Genomic DNA, 17,106 nt, shown 5'->3' with positions numbered 1-17,106 from the left:
ATGTCTGTGTGCGCAGGTCGCCCGGCATATTTACTATAGTATAGACAAGAATGAATACTCAGAAACATCCTGCTTTCGAGAGACACGCATATCACGCTTATAGCCGTAACCTTGACTAGTCGTGACTATTACAACTTTCCGTCCGCTGCCTCTCCAAGACCTCATTTGCTTCTCGCCTCGTAAGGTAAAACATCCTACTTTTCTGACTCCAGATCACAGCGCTCTCCGCTTTCCTCAGATTAAATTGCATCAGAGCTTCTCTTTTCTTCTCCTGATCTCCACGAGCGTCCTTCAGCGCATCTGCCAGGACCCTGACAGACTGGGAGTCTACCGTCATACCGATATCCGCACCAATGCCAGAGGCAGGACTACAGCTCATAGCGCAGTCGCCGACGAGAATCACATTGTCGCCATACACGAATTGTGACGCTGTTACTGTTTCGACTGTGATTGGTGTCAATGGGTCACCCCACACGAGGTTGCCCGAATCTTTCAGATGTTGGGATCGAGGAGTAGGATGTACCAAGGCGAGCGTTGAGTCGACCGAGAATGAATGCTTCGAGGTTTTTCTGGTTTGCGGAGAGTGGCGGTTCGGAGCGAGGGTGTTGTAGGATGGAATGCGCTGCTGTTGCGTGGTTCATTTGGATTTCAACTACGGGTTGAGGGATGTTGTAAGGGCTGGAGATGTATTTGCGGTTGAGGTGTTCGAGCGTGCCCATGCGTAGGGATGGGTCTTGGATGACGAACACGGAGTACAGTTGAGATTCGAGGTCTTCTGATGCATCATCTCGTAAGTGAAGGTCGAATGGCGTTTCTGGCTTCTGGGTGGGTGTGAGGTCGGCATCGGTTAGAACAGCGCAGGGTATTCGATTGATTCCGATTTCGCTCGTCAGAGAGTGGTCGTTCTTTCCTGAGGCGCACACTATCAGATCGGGTCTGCCTAGATCGTTGATAACGCCTGCGCTGGTCACGACTGTGGCAGTAAATGTCTTGGAGGATTGACCAATCACGAGGGTAGTGTCGTAAGTAATGCTTACGGCATGCTCTACGGCAGCTTGAGCAAGACAGTCCTCAAGGTCTCCAAGATTGATGAAACTGCTCGGAACCTGCTCGGTGATCTTGCTTGGGATCTCGTACCTGTTCTGTTTGTTACCCGTACGGTATTCTGGTTCGGCACCTGGATATCGTTTCAATGGCCATTCGAATACGCTACCATCGATCTCGCTCGTCGTTTTCCCCTCCGTCATTCGTGTTATGCATCCCAGGTCGCCGTCCTTACTGTTAGATTTGAGAGCATACTTCAGCGCACCAAGACTTTCCAGCTGCCGCAAAGCTTCAGGCCGCAGAGCGACCATGTTCTTACGGCCATGGCCTACAGGTCTTTGAGGCCGCTTTTCAATAACCTTGACATCGAAGCCTGATTGTGCAAGAGCAATTGCTGCTGCAAGCCCAGCTGGTCCGGCACCCTTTACGATAGCAGTCAGGGGCTAATGTCTATACCTTGTCGGCAAAGGAGCTGGTGATACAGAAATTGGAGATGTCATATTTGGTATTTCAAAACCTCCTCACAAGAGTGCTTGCAGATGTCTTCGCATGTCTGTATCAAATGCAGGTTTCCGAAGCGAGGTCCAAGCAAGTTGACTGACTCACCTTCAAAGATTGTGTCTTTCATTTAGGTCTGGTGAGCGCAAGCTTCTCGAGGCAGCTGCAGCCCACCAAGATTCTTCTGTGGCCCTTGCCGCTCACCAGGACAGCGGGTGTGACATCTTGCTGGTGGGAAGCCTAAATCGCTCCCCAAGGCATGATGACCATGATTCCGAGTCAGCAAAGTGACCGGCTGAGCTTCCTTGATTGATGGGGCACGTGCGAGTCTAGCTTCGAGACCCCAGATTCGAGGAACGCTAGTGTCCCGTCAGCCAATGATGACGTATTGGTGATGCACTAGCCGGATTTCATCACCGTAGGGCGAGCTCACTCTGCGAAATCTGAGAGCTATTCAGACCTTTATCCGCCAACCTCTTCCCAACACGCAAGCTCCCTCAAGATACTCACAAAGAACATCTTTCATACATCTTAAGACACTCGAAAACAATATCAACCATGTCCTCCCGCCTCATCCCCTTCAGACGAGCCTTCGCAGCTCGCAACGCCACACCCTTTACCAGAATATCAGTTCGATATGCGGGGTCCCAAAGCGGCACGAACAACTCTAACCCTCAACGAGACGCCCAAGAAGATCGCGAGCAGATTGACACCCAGTCAAACGAGTACTCAAAGTCTGGCACCGACGATTCATCAGGAGCACAAGAGGAGGCTGCGTTTGATCCTAACTCATCGAATGATCCGGATGAGGCACGCAAGAAGGCTGGAGAGGGTCAGGAGGGCAATCCACTAGACGTGTCTCCTGCGAATCCGGAGCTGAGCAGTGGCACTAGTGAGGTGTCTGGTGGTCCGGATAAGAAGGGTAGCGAGGGTGGTGGTGGGCGACAGGAGGGAGGTGATTCGTCTGGGAACAAGGGTGCTGGATCGAGCGTGTAATCGAGCTACAAGGTTGATCAAGCTCAGTTTGAAGGAGCTCAGTGTGATGGAGGAAGCATAGCCTGGTCAATTCAAAGAGCTCATCAAGATCCACTGTTCACTCGACGCGTGTAGAATATGAGAACGAGCAACTTGCATTTGCATTACTTCAAGGTTTCATGTACGCTTGTGCGTAAGGTCAGTGCAAACAGGGGTCAGGCTTCGGAATGGCATTCGCAGCGTTGTGGCCGAGCAGGCGTCAATATTATGTACATACTTTGCGGAACAAAACAATTTTGTGTTAAGACATATTCGTAATGCTTGTTGAACGAATTGAAGAGACACTAATGAACCCTGGCGTGCTTCATTTCAGCATCGTAATGCCTACAAATCATTCCGGAACTGAAGATCAACCAAAATTTGACAGACACTGCTTTCTCAAATTTATGGACGAGATCAATACCACAAAACTACATCAACAAGGAGTCGAATACGCATAACTGTTGCAAATGAAGACGAAGTGCATTAGTATCAGTGAGTGATAGAAGTGGCCTCCATGCACGCCGAGTATCAGCAAGTAGCAGAATCAGGGTGAAACGCTGGGCTTCATAATGAAAGGGCCCTGTAAATCACTTTGAATAGTCGATTCGGCTACAAGCCTGAATGAACAATCTAGGAATACCTCCGGTCCATCCAATCCCTCATCGTCTCGGCAGGCTTCACCTTCCGCCTTGCCTCTTCTACTGCACGGCTGTATGAGGTCTGCAATGGTGCAGGAGCAAGATTTGCAGCAGCGTCTGGCTGTGCTTCCCGAACAGTTCTCGACCGACTCGGTGTAATGTCTGGGTTATAGTAGTGCTGCTTCGGCCGTACTGTCGGGTGAACCGACGCTGCGTTGTCCCCATGGCTAGGGACTGTACGCGCACGTTTCGGTCGTGTTAGAGGTGGTGGCGATATGTTTGAAGCTTGCTGTGATACCAATGACGGGTCTGAAGGCGACTTGCTATGGCCTTTCCTCTTGTCATGGTGGATCTTCTTCTTGGTAACATATTCTCCCTTTTCGGCTTTGCTGATTTCGTCCTCCACGAAGTCGAATTTGGCCTTTGCCTTCGCCCTCAAGCTTCGCTGATGCTTGTGTTTCTGGTATTGGTATTCGCGGGCTTGTAGCACAATCAGACTTAGGTTTATGAGCCATACCAGAGAGCTAGTTGCGATAGCTGCGATCTGAAGGTCACCTATCAGGTAGAGGGTTGGATTGCATCTTCGCGTAAAGACGTTGGCGAGACTACATGAGTGGACTTTTGGTTGAACATTTTGTGACGACGTCGAAGTGGGTGATCCATCTGTCGGAGGAATAAGCGAAGTTGGGCTGGAGTCCGATAACGACCGTCGCAAAGATAATGTCGACAGTGAAATGCTGGAGGAGGCGGTGCCTGAGGAGAGTTCGACAGAAGATGTGATGACTGCTGGCCGCCAGAAGCGGTAGAGGCCTGCTATGCCAGCTAGTATGAGAAAAGTGAGTAGCAGAATGAGTGTGGTGAATGTGAGGTAGACTTGGAACCTCGAACATTGTGCTGACGAAGAAGTAGGTTTGTTCCTTGACTGGAGATAATCTCCCGGCTTCTTAGTATTGCGACGAGCAATACAACGCTTGGTGAGGTAGAAGAGGCTCGCCACAAACGTGATGAATAGTGGCAGAATTGGTAACGCATCAGGCCAGTCGCCGCGAACTATGCCTGTGCTATGGAAGAAGTTGGCATTCCAGACCGGAAGAATTGCCGCATAGACAGCTATCGAAATGAATGAGAAGACGCCATTAAGAAGGTGTAGAATAAGCAAAGGGCGGCTTGCGCTCTTATGATGCTTGTGATGTCGATGATACCGATGGGATGAGTGACTCGAGGACGCTTTGGCGGAGCTTTTTGAGCTCATGGTCAGTTTTGATTCCAGATATTCCAGAACCGAGGAGATCGAGGCGGCAAAGCAGGCGCTGCAAGACTTGGACAAGGCCTGGCAAATAACGTCGTCCCACGATAATTAGATTCCGGCCGGCGTAGTTATAGGGGTTGCTTCCACAATGTTGGTCTCGAGTCTGAGCGCGGGGCGTGCGCACGGAAAGGATTTGCAGAATGGAGAATGATTTGCGAAAAGGACGCTCCGGGCGTTATGAGAATAGAAGTTCGAGACGCGATGTTGCTCCTGCTCAATGCATGAACTTGCTCGACGTTGCCTCACCACCGTTACGGGAGAGAACGAAAAGCCCAGGAGTGATGAGCAGTCAAAATCGCGGCTGAAGCACGTTCAATGCAGATACAAACAACAACATTCGGTCCAGAGCTGACCGCAACGCGACGTTGATTTGCAGCACGCAGGCAGGCTAGAAGCAATTGGATAGCTCTCTACCGAAAAGACGAGATAGTCCAGGAAGCCAGCTAGTGTATCACATGGCTTGTACTGATGGTCCACGTGAAGGAGAAGCATAAACGCCAGACACCGGACGATCGATTGGCAGACATAATCTGGAAGCACATTATGAAACTTCGCTCGTGGGAACAGTTGTTCGATGCGTGGTGAAGGAAGAGGAGGACTTGTTTCGTCTCGAAGACGAAACGAGCAGTGTATGGCCGTTGATTGGTCAATTCAGGTCAGCAGCGCAGATTGCATGCAGGCCACAAGGAGATGTGCTAGCTGCATTAGAGGCAGGTGAACCGAGTCAGGTACACCAATCGGATGAGAGCGCATAGATGGTCCCTTCTGTATCTTCCCTGCATGGAGCACGCTTCCTGCGTCCTTAACGCGACTCGAACGACTCCGTATTCTTTTTCATCACTGTTCCTCAATACGTACTTCTTGAGACTCGGCAACATAATGTATACCAAACACAAGTCGTTATGGCTCGTCCTCCAACCTTGCTCTGCCACCGTACGTCCTCGTATCGAGCGCCGAGCGTGTTTCTAGGATGCGCTGGCAAGGCTAGAACCAAGAGTTCGGGATGATGCACGCTTGGTTTGATGTCTTCGCCAATGACATCAGCCTGCAAATTGATCTTCTCGCTGGCTGCTCATTCATCAATTGATCTTATTTACATCGCCGTTCGGTGACGGATTGCTAATATCACTGACAGGATCCGAAGGCCGCGTCGTGATGCCTCTAATTACTCAGTGCCTCTCGTAGATCGCCGCAAGTACAGCACCTGAAATCCAGTCATCCCGGTTTAGCGTTGAGGTTCACAAGCCCCGAAAAGCGAAGTCTACGTATCTCGTGTGCTACGCATTAACGTCGAACGGGTTACAGCCCAAGTGCTGCATACGCAGGTTTCGATATGGCGCAGACGTTGACACCCATTGCCAGCTCCTCCATCCAATACCATACGAGTCCTGTCGTCGAACCACCTATCACAGAATTCCCTTATCCCGAATCGAGGAGGACCTCAAGGCCTTCTTCGCGAGGCAGAGTTGATGGGAAAGATTCGGATGTAACACTGGCGAACGCGAGCCCATCACCTAATGATGAACATACCAAGGAAACCTTGACACGAAGTTCATCTAGGCCCACCGTGGAGCGTCCAGGTTTGGCGGACGGCGCCCGCTCGAGCAACGAAAATGCCTTCAGAAGAGCCAGCGCTTCCGCTGACTCTTCGTCAGATTCAGCATATTCTACCGACGACGGTCAAGAGCCACAAGGCGATCTCGACCCGCAAGCATCTGGTCCCGAACAGGGAGATCTTAGAGCACGAGAATTGAACAGAGCGCGCTTGCGACCTTGGCAGGAGAAAAAGCGCCAGAGGTTCAGTGTAGGCAACGAACACTTCAGGGGCCGTGGCAAAGTTGCGAAAGATGGCCGTCTAAATGTACAGCTCAATGAGGCTGCCAACACTGGCTACCTTGCAAAGGCGCTTGGAAGTGCGATACATGGCCATCTTCATCCTCACGCGAAGCAAGCCAGGGAGGACGGCGAAGAGCTCAGGAAGCAGTTCGACGAGGCCAAGAGCACAATCAAAATACCTCGAATGAACGTTGTGATCATGGTCATTGGAAGCAGGGGAGATATACAGCCATTCCTCAAGATAGGACGCATCTTGCAAGACAAATATGGTCACAGAGTGAGGATAGCAACACATCCGGCTTTTCGCAAATTCGTTCAGGATGAAATTGGTCTCGAGTTCTTCTCTATTGGAGGCGATCCGTCCGAGTTGATGTCTTTCATGGTTAGGAACCCAGGGTTGATCCCTTCTTTCGAGACTCTTACCTCGGGTGAAGTCGGCAGAAGACGAGAACAAATGTACGAGATGTTCAACGGCTTCTGGAGAGCTTGTATCAATACCACCGACAACGAAAAGGACACCGCGAATCTGAAGATGATAGGCGATAAGCCGCCATTCGTTGCCGACGCCATCATAGGGAACCCAGTCTCCTTTGCCCACTATCATTGTGCTGAGAAGCTCGGGATCCCACTTCAGCTCGTTTTCACGTTTCCATATACACCTACCTCAGAATTTCCTCATCCTCTGGCAAACATCAAATCTTCGAACGTTGACCGGGAGTACACCAATTATATGAGCTATCCTTTGGTGGACTTGATGACCTGGCAGGGTCTGGGTGACCTGGTCAATCGTTTCCGAGTCAAAACACTCGGGCTAGAGCCGGTAAGTACTTTGTGGGCGCCAGGACAATTGACGAGAATGAGGGTGCCGACCACGTATTTATGGAGTCCAAATCTGGTGCCCAAGCCCAAGGATTGGGGCCCAGAAGTCGACGTGGCTGGTTACGTCTTCCTCGATCTCGCCAAATCCTACAAACCATCAGACGACCTGACGAAGTTTCTGAAGCGATCCGAGGAGGACACCCGACCTATAATCTACATTGGCTTCGGATCAATCGCAGGCATAAAAGATGCAACAGCGTTCTGCCAGCTAATCTTCGACGCAACAGTTCAAGCTGGTGTACGCGCGGTTGTGAGTAAGGGCTGGGGTAATATGGGCGAGGGAATGGACATACCTTCGGATGTCTGCATGGTAGATAATGTTCCTCACGACTGGTTGTTCCCAAAACTTGACGCTGTCGTTCATCACGGAGGCGCTGGCACGACAGCAATCGGCCTCAAGCTCGGCAAACCGACAATGATTGTTCCGTTCTTTGGCGATCAGCCATTCTGGGCGAACATGATCGCTCGAGCAGAAGCTGGTGCAAGAGAAGTGTACCCGTTGAAGAAGCTGACAGTGGAAAGATTTGCGACAGGTATTAAACAATGTCTTGAACCCTCAAGCAAGAAGAACGCACAAGCCATCGCGAAGGGTATGGCGCTAGAGGGTGACGGTGCTGAAAATGCTGTCGACTCTTTTCACCGCAATCTTGGTCTCTCCGGTGAATCCTCAATGAGATGTGGTGTGTTCGAGGATCGAGTTGCGGTATGGCAGGTGAAGCACACTGATATGAAGCTTTCGGCTCTGGCTGCAGATCTGCTTGTTGAGAACAAGCAACTGAGCTGGCACGATCTTGAACTTATCCGTCACAAGAGTTGGGCAGACTTTTCGGGCCCTGGCGAGCCGATTACTGGAGCAGGGGGTGTCGTGGTTGGTGCTTTCCAGGAGGCTCTTCACGGTATGACCGAGATACACGACAGTGCGAAGGCCGATTGGAAGCGGATCGAGCGGCGAAGACGAAAGAAGAAGGGGAATAGCATCACTGATGCTATAGTGATGCCTGGTCAAATTGCGCAACAAGCGCGAGCGGCAAGCAAAGACGAGGATGGCGGCGAGGACGCTAGGGTGAAGGTCAATTTGACCGGCGAAGCAGAGCCTATCCGGAATATTGCCAGTATCGTGGGCGATAGCGGCAACGCACGACCACAAAACCCACGGCATGCAACAACAACCTCGTCCTTGAATGGCCCAGCACCAGTGATATTGGCCAAGGATGTCGGTCGCGGCATCGGGCATTCATTCAAATCCATTGTGCTTTTGCCTATGGATATGCTGAATGCAGTCACTCTAGGGTTCCGCAACGCACCACGTCTGTATGGTGACAGAACAGTGCGGCCAGCTCCGCAGAATATTCGAGGTTTTCGACAAGGTGTCCGAGTCGCTGGGAAAGAATACTTCTTTGGGTTATATGACGGGACCACTGGACTTGTCAAAATACCCTACATGGATGTCCACGAGGACGGCATATCTGGCTTACCTAAAGGTGTGGCACGTGGACTGGGTGGTCTCGTGCTTAAACCTGTGGCAGGGACTCTTGGTTTGGTAAACTACACTGGCAAGGGATGTTATGCATCGCTACGGAAGAGATTCAAGGATACCGAGAAGACGGACAGGTGGATACGACGCGCAAGGCTAGCGCAAGGTGCAGCTGATATCAAAGAACTGCGAGACCGAGAAGTACAAGAGCACAAGGCTAACGGGCGGCCTCCAGCTGGGTCTGGCCGTGATGGAAATCTGGAGCAAGCTCGATCACGTGTCTTAACGAAGTGGACGACGAGCATGGGCCGACAGCGTCTTGAAGAAGCCCGCGAGAGGGAGAAGCGAGGTATGTCTATAGTTCATCCAAAGCTGAGCAGGTCTGAGAGAGCATCAACAGCTTGATCTGTCACGTGTGGCAGGTCAGCGACGACGCGAATCGCGGCTTTGCCAAGTCACGTCGGGAAGCATGTCATTTTGGTGTGTTTGGGAAGCATTGTACAGCGAATCAGCGTTCAGCGATAAGGTGCGGCTCTAAGGATGCGGGTTGCTGTTAGCGATGCTTAGAATCGTCAGTCTTACTAATCTTGACTTATTTACCAGAATAATAACAACTTCTGGCCTCGCTCGCTTTTAACGTTGGCATTACTCGAAGAGAAGCAATCTGTTGACGTCCGGCTTGTCAGAATGATGCTCAGCCCTTGGCGCCAGCTTTGCGGCACAAACGCTTGCAGTGAGATAAGACCCTGATTCGGGATGGTTGTCCGAGAACGAACGAAAGTCGGAACGAACGTTCCATGCAAGGCACAGCAGGTCACGCACTCCACCGTGGAAGGTGTCACCACCGGTACCATGACAAGGCATTTCGGTGCAAGCGAATCTGCACCGCTGTTGCTGTCGGCAGCGTTCTTACACAAACAGACTTCCTTTTCACAATCGCACAGCAACTAACAAACAAAGAACGATCCCGATGCGTTCGGGCGATGTTTAGCAATCGCATCAGTAGTTGCGATCTTGCACAGCAACGAGCAGATCGTAGTAAACGCGAGCCTTCTACTGGTTGGGGGTAAACAACCAGCGATTTCTTATCGCGGCGAGCGACGAATTCGCCTGTTCGTGAGTGGCCGTGGAGGGGCAGTGGCATGTCGCATGACGGTGGGACAAATTTAGTGGGGCACGCGCCAAAGCCGACAAAGCCAAAAGTGACGAGGCCTAGACGGCCGTGCAACTCGTGCAGCACAAACCCCGAACAAACTCAAGATCAAAACGCCCAATTGCAAGGCAGTAATCGTAGGCAATAATAGGCTGCTGTGGCTGTGGCAGGATACGGTCTCACCACCAACCGCTCCGTCACCGGCGAAACGAAGCTTCGTCTTCCCCAGCAGAAAGAACGCCAGCGGCCGAAGCTGCAGCCAACGCTTCTTTTGCAACTGGGGAACCACAATTCTGCCGGCATCCTTGTCCCATAGCTATTTTATTATCAGTTGCGATTGCTCCTGCTTCTGGTCACTTCCTTTCTTTATCTCAGACTTATTCCCGCAGTTGCTTTTGAGCATCCTTCATCTCTCACATAGAAGCTATCTTGCATCTTGTACAGAACTTTTGGAGAGCACAACTACTCTTATCTTATCACTGCATAAGCCGCCATCATGGCTGACAACGTCTATGTCTCCAACACAATCAACTTGGCCAAGTATATGAAACTTGAGCAGAAGGGAAAAGTCCTTGCAGAGTACATCTGGATTGATGGTACAAATGGCCTCCGGAACAAGACAAAGGTAAGCACTATCTTACTGTCGCTACAGTCTATCAGGCGCTGGGTTGTTGAAATGCGTCAACACCCTTGAGGTCTATTTCGGTGTTGGCGTGCCCCACGCGATCGTCTGCGAGAGGCGCCACGGCCGCTTTCGGCTGGGCCAAACTTCTTCAACTTTGCGGCATTTGCATTCCACGAATGCTCGTGTGACGACATCCCTTTCTGCCGGCGTTCTCAGATCACAGCAACGGCGGGATCTGCTTACAATCGTGACTAAAAACTATTGCTAACATTTTTCCCAGACTCTGAACAAGAAGCCAGAGAGCGTTGACGACCTCCCAGAATGGAACTTCGATGGTTCCTCGACCGAACAAGCCCCGGGCGACAACTCCGACGTCTACATCCGACCTGTCGCATTGTACCCCGACCCAATAAGACTAGGCGACAATGTCTTGGTCATGTGCGAAACATGGGATCCTGATGGAACACCAAACAAGTCCAACTTCCGACACGATGCCGCGCGGTTGATGGAGGCAAATGCCCAACACCAGATCTGGTTTGGTCTGGAGCAAGAGTACACACTCCTCGGCCCTGATGGCTGGCCATACGGCTGGCCAAAGGGTGGTTTCCCAGCCCCACAAGGTCCATACTACTGCGGTGTTGGCACTGGCCGAGTCTTCTGCCGAGACATCGTCGAGGCCCACCACAAAGCTTGCATGTACGCAGGTATCGAGATCTCCGGCACCAACGCTGAAGTCATGCCCGGTCAATGGGAGTACCAAGTTGGACCTTGCGAGGGTATTGCTCTTGGTGATCAACTTTGGGTGTCCAGATGGCTGCTGCACAGAATTGGCGAGGAATTTGGCGCTAAGGTGTCCTTCCAGCCAAAGCCTGTGCCAGGCGACTGGAACGGCGCCGGTCTGCACACCAATGTCTCATCGAAGGAGATGAGAGAAGAAGGCGGCATGAAGCACATTGAGGCCGCTATGAAGAAGCTCGAAGGCCGACACGTTGACCACATGAAGGTTTACGGTGAGGGCAATGAGGCGCGGATGACTGGTGGCCACGAGACCTCCAGCATCGACAAGTTCAGCTGGGGTGTTGCCAACCGAGGCTCATCTGTTCGAATCCCACGGCAGTGCGCAAAGGACGGAAAGGGTTACTTCGAGGACCGAAGGCCTGCTTCAAACGGCGACCCATACTCTATCACTGGTATCATTGTGGAGACTATGTATGGCGCTATTTCTCCTTCTGAGAAATAGATGTTCAAATCTTGAGCATGGCGTTTGGATATTGTTGGCGCAGCATACGTGCTTGCAAGTTGGTTAGAGCTAGATAGCTATTGATACCACGAATGAAGACTGATACGTGATCATACTGTCTTGTCCAGAGTACGCATAAAGTTGTAGGTTATTACTATCATCTTGACCATGGATCTAATGCAAAACCGCGTCATCACTGTGGTCGCTCTCGATACTAATACGTTCGGCAGGTTTAGTTCTTGCCTGGAAGCTGTGTACTCCCACCAGGTCGCAAGGTGACGTCTACGACATGTGAGAAAGTAAACATATTACCGAGATAGGTCGCAAAGTCAAGGAGTCCGCGACACGATCCCACCTTTCCACGGATGTGTCGACAGGTGTGAAGATATCAAATTCCGCAGCTTCAGATGTCGATTTGTAGCAACCGCAAACCCAGATCGAACTAGATCCAGCCTCAGCCATGGCGCTGTCCATACTCTTCCATCTTACAACCTGGCTTATCTCTAACACCATTCCTGAGAGCGACCCTTATCGGCCAATAGCCAAGCTTTCTGCATGCGAACGCAGATATGCTTTCACGCGTCGTTGCCTGCGTGTTGATAGGTCCATGCGTCTCAGACCCATGCGGGCCATTCCCTCCTTCCTATGCAAGCACATCCGCACATGAGCCAGCCAGGCGGAAAGCGATAAGCTATGTTCAAGCTTCACCTTCACAGGTTCGGACTCGCCCTCCCTCTAGCGAACCATATCACTTGACTCCGTATGACGGCAGAGGTCAAGGTCCATCTCAGTCAGATCTGCTGTACGGGGAAGCTCCATGATCCCAGAGCTGTAGCGCCCGCAGTAGACATGTGGGTCATAATTGCAGCTCTTCAAAGCGGAGGCGAAAGTCTTGCGATCTTTACCATCAAGTTGTCCGTGAAGGCGACGTGGTCTGATGATGTTGACAGTCCAGTGAGCATAGTCAAGCGACAGTATCTCCTGATGGCCACCCAGCGCCACGATAACTCCGTACCAAAACGAAGAAGCTGCACGTGTTCGTCAGAAAGAAATTGCAGCTAAACAGGTTCACTTTCCCAAAGTGTGCGGACACGAACTTCTCGCCTCACGCGACCTCGCATCCAGCACATAGATTCAGCCACCGCGACAAGGTTGTTATTGCTTCTGGAAATGGCTTCTCCAGACCGTGCCGCATCAAAAGCACGCATACCAACGACGAGGAGTATGCTCGGCATGGACGGGGAACTCACGTGCCGTATTCGGTAGAAGTCCCTTGCGCCAGAAAATGGAATGAAGCGCTTATGCACTCCACCATGAACCCTGCTGAAAACACGCCGTTTCAAACTTAAGCACGCCTTGATCGGGATGCCTGTTCGCCAAGATGATAAGTCAATCCTTTCTCATTGGTTGAACACAACGTTATGGCAAACCAAAACATCGACTGAGATATGCATCCCACCATCGAACCCAACATAATTCAGAATTCAGCACCGCGTATGATCGCTATCGCCGACTTCGGTCGATGATCCGTTCTGAGGTGCATCGCTTCAAAGGCGCATGGCAAAATGTAGCCCACAATCTGCATGAAACCGTAGCACGAGTTAGGCCTGATTTTGTACCACGAGAAGCTTCCTATTCTGGGGAAACCATACCAAGGCACGACGCGAGCTTTGACAGATTCCTTGATGCGATGATGTGCTTGACAGCTAGAAGCGAGTCCTTATCATCATACAAGCACACGTAGAACCATGTTTCTCAGAACAGTTCGTACATCAACGAAGCAAACCGACCAGTCACGTCGCGAAGCAATATCTGGCCAAGGGGTTGGCACCAACTGTATTGCTTGGCAAGCATAGACTGACCAGGTCAGACAATAATTATCGTCAGCGAGATCTCATGAGTGTTAGAATTAGTTTAGTCAACTTTGATAGGAGGAAAGGACAGCTGATAGTCTCGAAATAAAGAACAGCCAGAGCGTGCCCCCACTGTATCAGACTCAACGACCCAATCTGACAGGCGCACTGGCATGGTGGGTGTTGGGATCTGCCAAACAGCCTGAAGCACGCCGCCCTGGCTCACGCCCTAATAACTCTAGCCTCCGTCAAAAGACTCCACTGATAGGTACACGACTTCCTGTCCATACAGCGTGTAAAATGACGGCACCCGATCTACGCCTCGACTTCCCGATAATTTCGTGATTGAGCAGCTCGATTCTATGTCAACCCTAAACTGCCGCTTCATATCGCTGTCCTAGACTTTATCTATCCTGGTCTAACTTCTCGACCGCGTCCGCATTTCTGTTCTCTCGTCGCTTGCTTGTCGTTGAGGTTGTTCGCATCTAGCATTCCATATACGCGAAGATCACACCTCCCACGTCGCTGGCTACGAGTCGCACGTGCCGAAGCTAAGAGGTTGCTCTTGCCGACAATATCGACTACGAAGTATCTTTCTCCCACCGATTGAGCTGAACGAACCGCCAACATGTCTGATTCCGCCATCAGCGGCACCCCCGAGACGCACGATGTCTTCTTGCCGTCGTATGCGTCCTACAACTGGATTGGACCCCCTGCAGATTTCGGCTTGACTACCAACACCTTGACTGGTGGTGATTCGAGGACGGAGAACTTGAACAAATGGTTTCAATCAGGCGATCAGGCTTACATTATCGTGGCCTCTGCTATGGTAAGACACGAATACCCATCACACAATTACAACCAGTACTGACTTTGGATTCTAGGTCTTGGTGATGGTACCGGGTCTGGGTTTCCTCTATTCTGGTCTTGCTCGCAGAAAGTCCGCCCTCTCGCTGATGTGGGCTTGTATGATTGCTGGTTCAGTCGTCAATTTTCAGTGGTACTTCTGGGGCTTCTCGTTGACTTTCTCTGCATCCGGCACAAGCGGCTTCATTGGTGATCTGAAGCACTTTGGTCTTATGGGTGTTTTGGGTGCACCATCCATTGGATCACCTCTGATCCCCAGCTTGCTCTACGCTTTCTACCAGGTATGCCTATCGCTGAACTCCAACAGAAGCTTCATCTGACGAGACATATAGATGCAATTTTGTGCCGTCACAGCAGCCATTATTGCGGGTGCTGTTGCCGAACGAGGCCGTCTTTTGCCATTCTGCGTCTGGCTTTTTCTCTGGGCCACCATTGTCTACAATCCCATCGCATGCTGGGTCTGGAACCCGAACGGATGGGCTTACGTGTATGGTGTTCTGGACTACGCCGGTGGTGGACCTGTCGAAATCGTCTCTGGTCTGTCCGCACTTGCCTACTCGATGGTCCTCGGCAAACGTCAAGAGAAGATGATGCTTAACTTCCGACCACACAACGTCTCTTTCATCCTGCTCGGAACTGTGTTCCTGTGGTTCGGATGGCTCGGCTTCAACGGCGGTTCTTCATTCGGTGCTAACCTTCGAGCTGTCATGGCCTGCTGGAACACGAATCTGACTGCCACCTTCGCCGCGATGACTTGGGTCCTCCTCGATTTCAGACTTGCACGAAAATGGTCTATGGTCGGCTGGTGTTCAGGCACTATCTCCGGTCTTGTCGCAGCTACTCCTGCCTCTGGTTTCATCACTCCTTGGGGCTCAGTTGTCCTAGGCATCACTACCGGCGTAGTTGCTAACTTTGCCACCAAGATCAAGTACTGGATTCGAATCGACGACTCGATGGATGTGTTCGCTGAGCACGGTGTCGCCGGTATGGTCGGACTTATGTTCAACGCTCTCTTCGGTGCAGACTACATCATTGGTCTTGATGGTGTCAACGCTGGTCTCGAGAACACAACAACCGGCACTTTCGCTGGTGGCTGGCTCAACCACAACTACCGCCAATTCTATATCCAACTGGCATACATTGTCGCATGCACAGCCTACACTTTCGTCATCTCCGCAATTCTCGCTTACGCTGTCAACTACATCCCTGGTCTTCACCTCCGAGCCTCCGAGGAAGCCGAACTCCTCGGAATGGACGACGACCAGCTTGGCGAATTCGCCTACGACTACGTTGAGGTCCGAAGGGATTACCTCGCCTGGACGCCCGCTTCCAAGGACCAGACGGGCGTCGATCCAGAAATGCCACAAGAGCACAGACACGGAATCGCCGAGCACAGCGCCATGCTTAAGAAGGATGAGGTCAGCAGCTCGTCGGATCACTCGAGTGCAGGTGGACATCGCGGACTTCCGGCCGCGGGTGACAGACATGGTATTGCAGCAGAAGACGCCATGAGGAACGAGAAGCATCACGGTGAACCAACCCAATAGGTGAAGGTTCGTTCTAATTCTGGTTCTGATGCTCCTGCTTTATTGTTGTGAAAGCTACACTCGTGTTGGACTAGCGGGCGTTGTGATCGGGGGATTGGATATGATACCTCGGTGGGAATACTACTCGGTCCGGCTGTTAAATAGATGTGGACCCTCTCTACCTTCACTACTGAATTGTAATCTGTACAAATGCCTGGGTACTCTTCTGGAGCATGGGGAGAACAATGCTCTTTCGCTTTCGCATGGCTCAAGTATCTCGTGCACTCCTTCCACATGCGGCAATTTTATTTCCAACTCTCGCCTTGTGTGACCTTCGCATTGCCGAAGCTCATGTCACACGAGCAGCCTTGATATGAAACCCCGGATTCCTGGCATCGAGTGTGGATCTAAGCGCTGTCACGATAGCCAGGATTGTATGACAGTCCATCCTACCTTGCCGCGCAACTCAGCCGAGCGCACGCCTGGAGAGTATAACGCTCTTCTCCGGAAGTTGTCAGCCAGAAAGTGGGCTTCTCCGGGTCAGTGCTAGGCTATTGAGTTAGGGTATTTAGGCGTGCGGACGGCAGATTGCTTCACTGAAACGAACTGCATGCAGCCATAAACCACTGCATGTTCTGCCTCAATATTGCCATACCAGCTGAGCTGTTCGTGCACCGGATGTGCCATGGACTAAACATGATGTAGATGAGTATCGCAGGCCAGTGTGTCTCCTCGAGCCTGACATATATCATGAGATTTCGTTTGACACTTGTAGTCAGTGCAGATGATGGAGAGTTGCGTTTCTGTAGACTCCATCTTGTGGTTGCAAGCAGAGCATCGATTTTATTTGACCAGATTCTTGCAAGTTGGCCGCATTCTGGCATGTCTTCGAATCAATTCTCAAACTTCTCCGTGGCTTGCAACTTCATGCAATCAGTGCCTGGGGAGGTGGACTGTGTACTCAGCAGTCTGTCTTTGCCGTTGGATTGATTGCAGAGGTGGGGATGACTACTAAAATTGTGGTGGTATGCGGCATTTCTCCCTATTGATATTATCTCAACGAACAGGCCTGGAAGTCCCGAGAGCAGCAGGAGCAGGAGTACGCTTCTCATGCCACAGAGTCATAGAGCTATATTGGATTTCATAT

The 17,106-nt window shown here is 51.3% G+C and overlaps 6 protein-coding genes across 6 annotated transcripts; 4 read left to right on the top strand and 2 right to left on the bottom strand.

The window, feature by feature from the left end:
- Nucleotides 1-115: 115 nt before the first annotated feature.
- Nucleotides 116-1,672, bottom strand: PMZ80_000044 (uncharacterized protein; the record flags this gene model as incomplete). Its single annotated transcript, XM_064868498.1, has 3 exons — nt 116-444; nt 524-1,441; nt 1,651-1,672. The coding sequence occupies 3 exons, from the start codon at nt 1,670-1,672 to the stop codon at nt 116-118; spliced, it is 1,269 nt and encodes a 422-aa protein (XP_064733995.1).
- A 428-nt stretch (nt 1,673-2,100) lies between these two features.
- On the top strand, nt 2,101-2,538 carry PMZ80_000043 (uncharacterized protein; the record flags this gene model as incomplete). Its single annotated transcript, XM_064868497.1, has 1 exon — nt 2,101-2,538. One exon carries the CDS (start codon nt 2,101-2,103, stop codon nt 2,536-2,538), a length of 438 nt encoding a protein of 145 aa, XP_064733994.1.
- Nucleotides 2,539-3,189: 651 nt separating this feature from the next.
- On the bottom strand, nt 3,190-4,449 carry PMZ80_000042 (uncharacterized protein; the record flags this gene model as incomplete). The annotated part of the gene is made up of 1 exon (XM_064868496.1): nt 3,190-4,449. The coding sequence occupies one exon, from the start codon at nt 4,447-4,449 to the stop codon at nt 3,190-3,192; it is 1,260 nt and encodes a 419-aa protein (XP_064733993.1).
- Nucleotides 4,450-5,839: 1,390 nt separating this feature from the next.
- On the top strand, nt 5,840-9,100 carry PMZ80_000041 (uncharacterized protein; the record flags this gene model as incomplete). The annotated part of the gene is made up of 1 exon (XM_064868495.1): nt 5,840-9,100. The coding sequence occupies one exon, from the start codon at nt 5,840-5,842 to the stop codon at nt 9,098-9,100; it is 3,261 nt and encodes a 1,086-aa protein (XP_064733992.1).
- Nucleotides 9,101-10,344: 1,244 nt separating this feature from the next.
- Nucleotides 10,345-11,713, top strand: GLN1 (glutamate--ammonia ligase; the record flags this gene model as incomplete). The annotated part of the gene is made up of 2 exons (XM_064868494.1): nt 10,345-10,473; nt 10,754-11,713. The coding sequence occupies 2 exons, from the start codon at nt 10,345-10,347 to the stop codon at nt 11,711-11,713; spliced, it is 1,089 nt and encodes a 362-aa protein (XP_064733991.1).
- Nucleotides 11,714-14,194: 2,481 nt separating this feature from the next.
- MEP1 (low affinity high capacity ammonium permease) lies at nt 14,195-15,980 on the top strand (the record flags this gene model as incomplete). Its single annotated transcript, XM_064868493.1, has 3 exons — nt 14,195-14,395; nt 14,451-14,714; nt 14,766-15,980. 3 exons carry the CDS (start codon nt 14,195-14,197, stop codon nt 15,978-15,980), a joined length of 1,680 nt encoding a protein of 559 aa, XP_064733990.1.
- Between the last annotated feature and the right edge of the window lie 1,126 nt (nt 15,981-17,106).

This window comes from Knufia obscura, assembly GCF_036327395.1.
Source record: "Knufia obscura strain CCFEE 5817 isolate CBS 148926 chromosome Unknown scaffold_1, whole genome shotgun sequence".
NCBI classification, from domain to species: Eukaryota; Fungi; Ascomycota; class Eurotiomycetes; order Chaetothyriales; family Trichomeriaceae; genus Knufia; species Knufia obscura.
The sequence above is the reverse complement of the archived record's forward strand: the minus strand, read 5'-3'. Positions and strand labels throughout refer to the sequence as shown.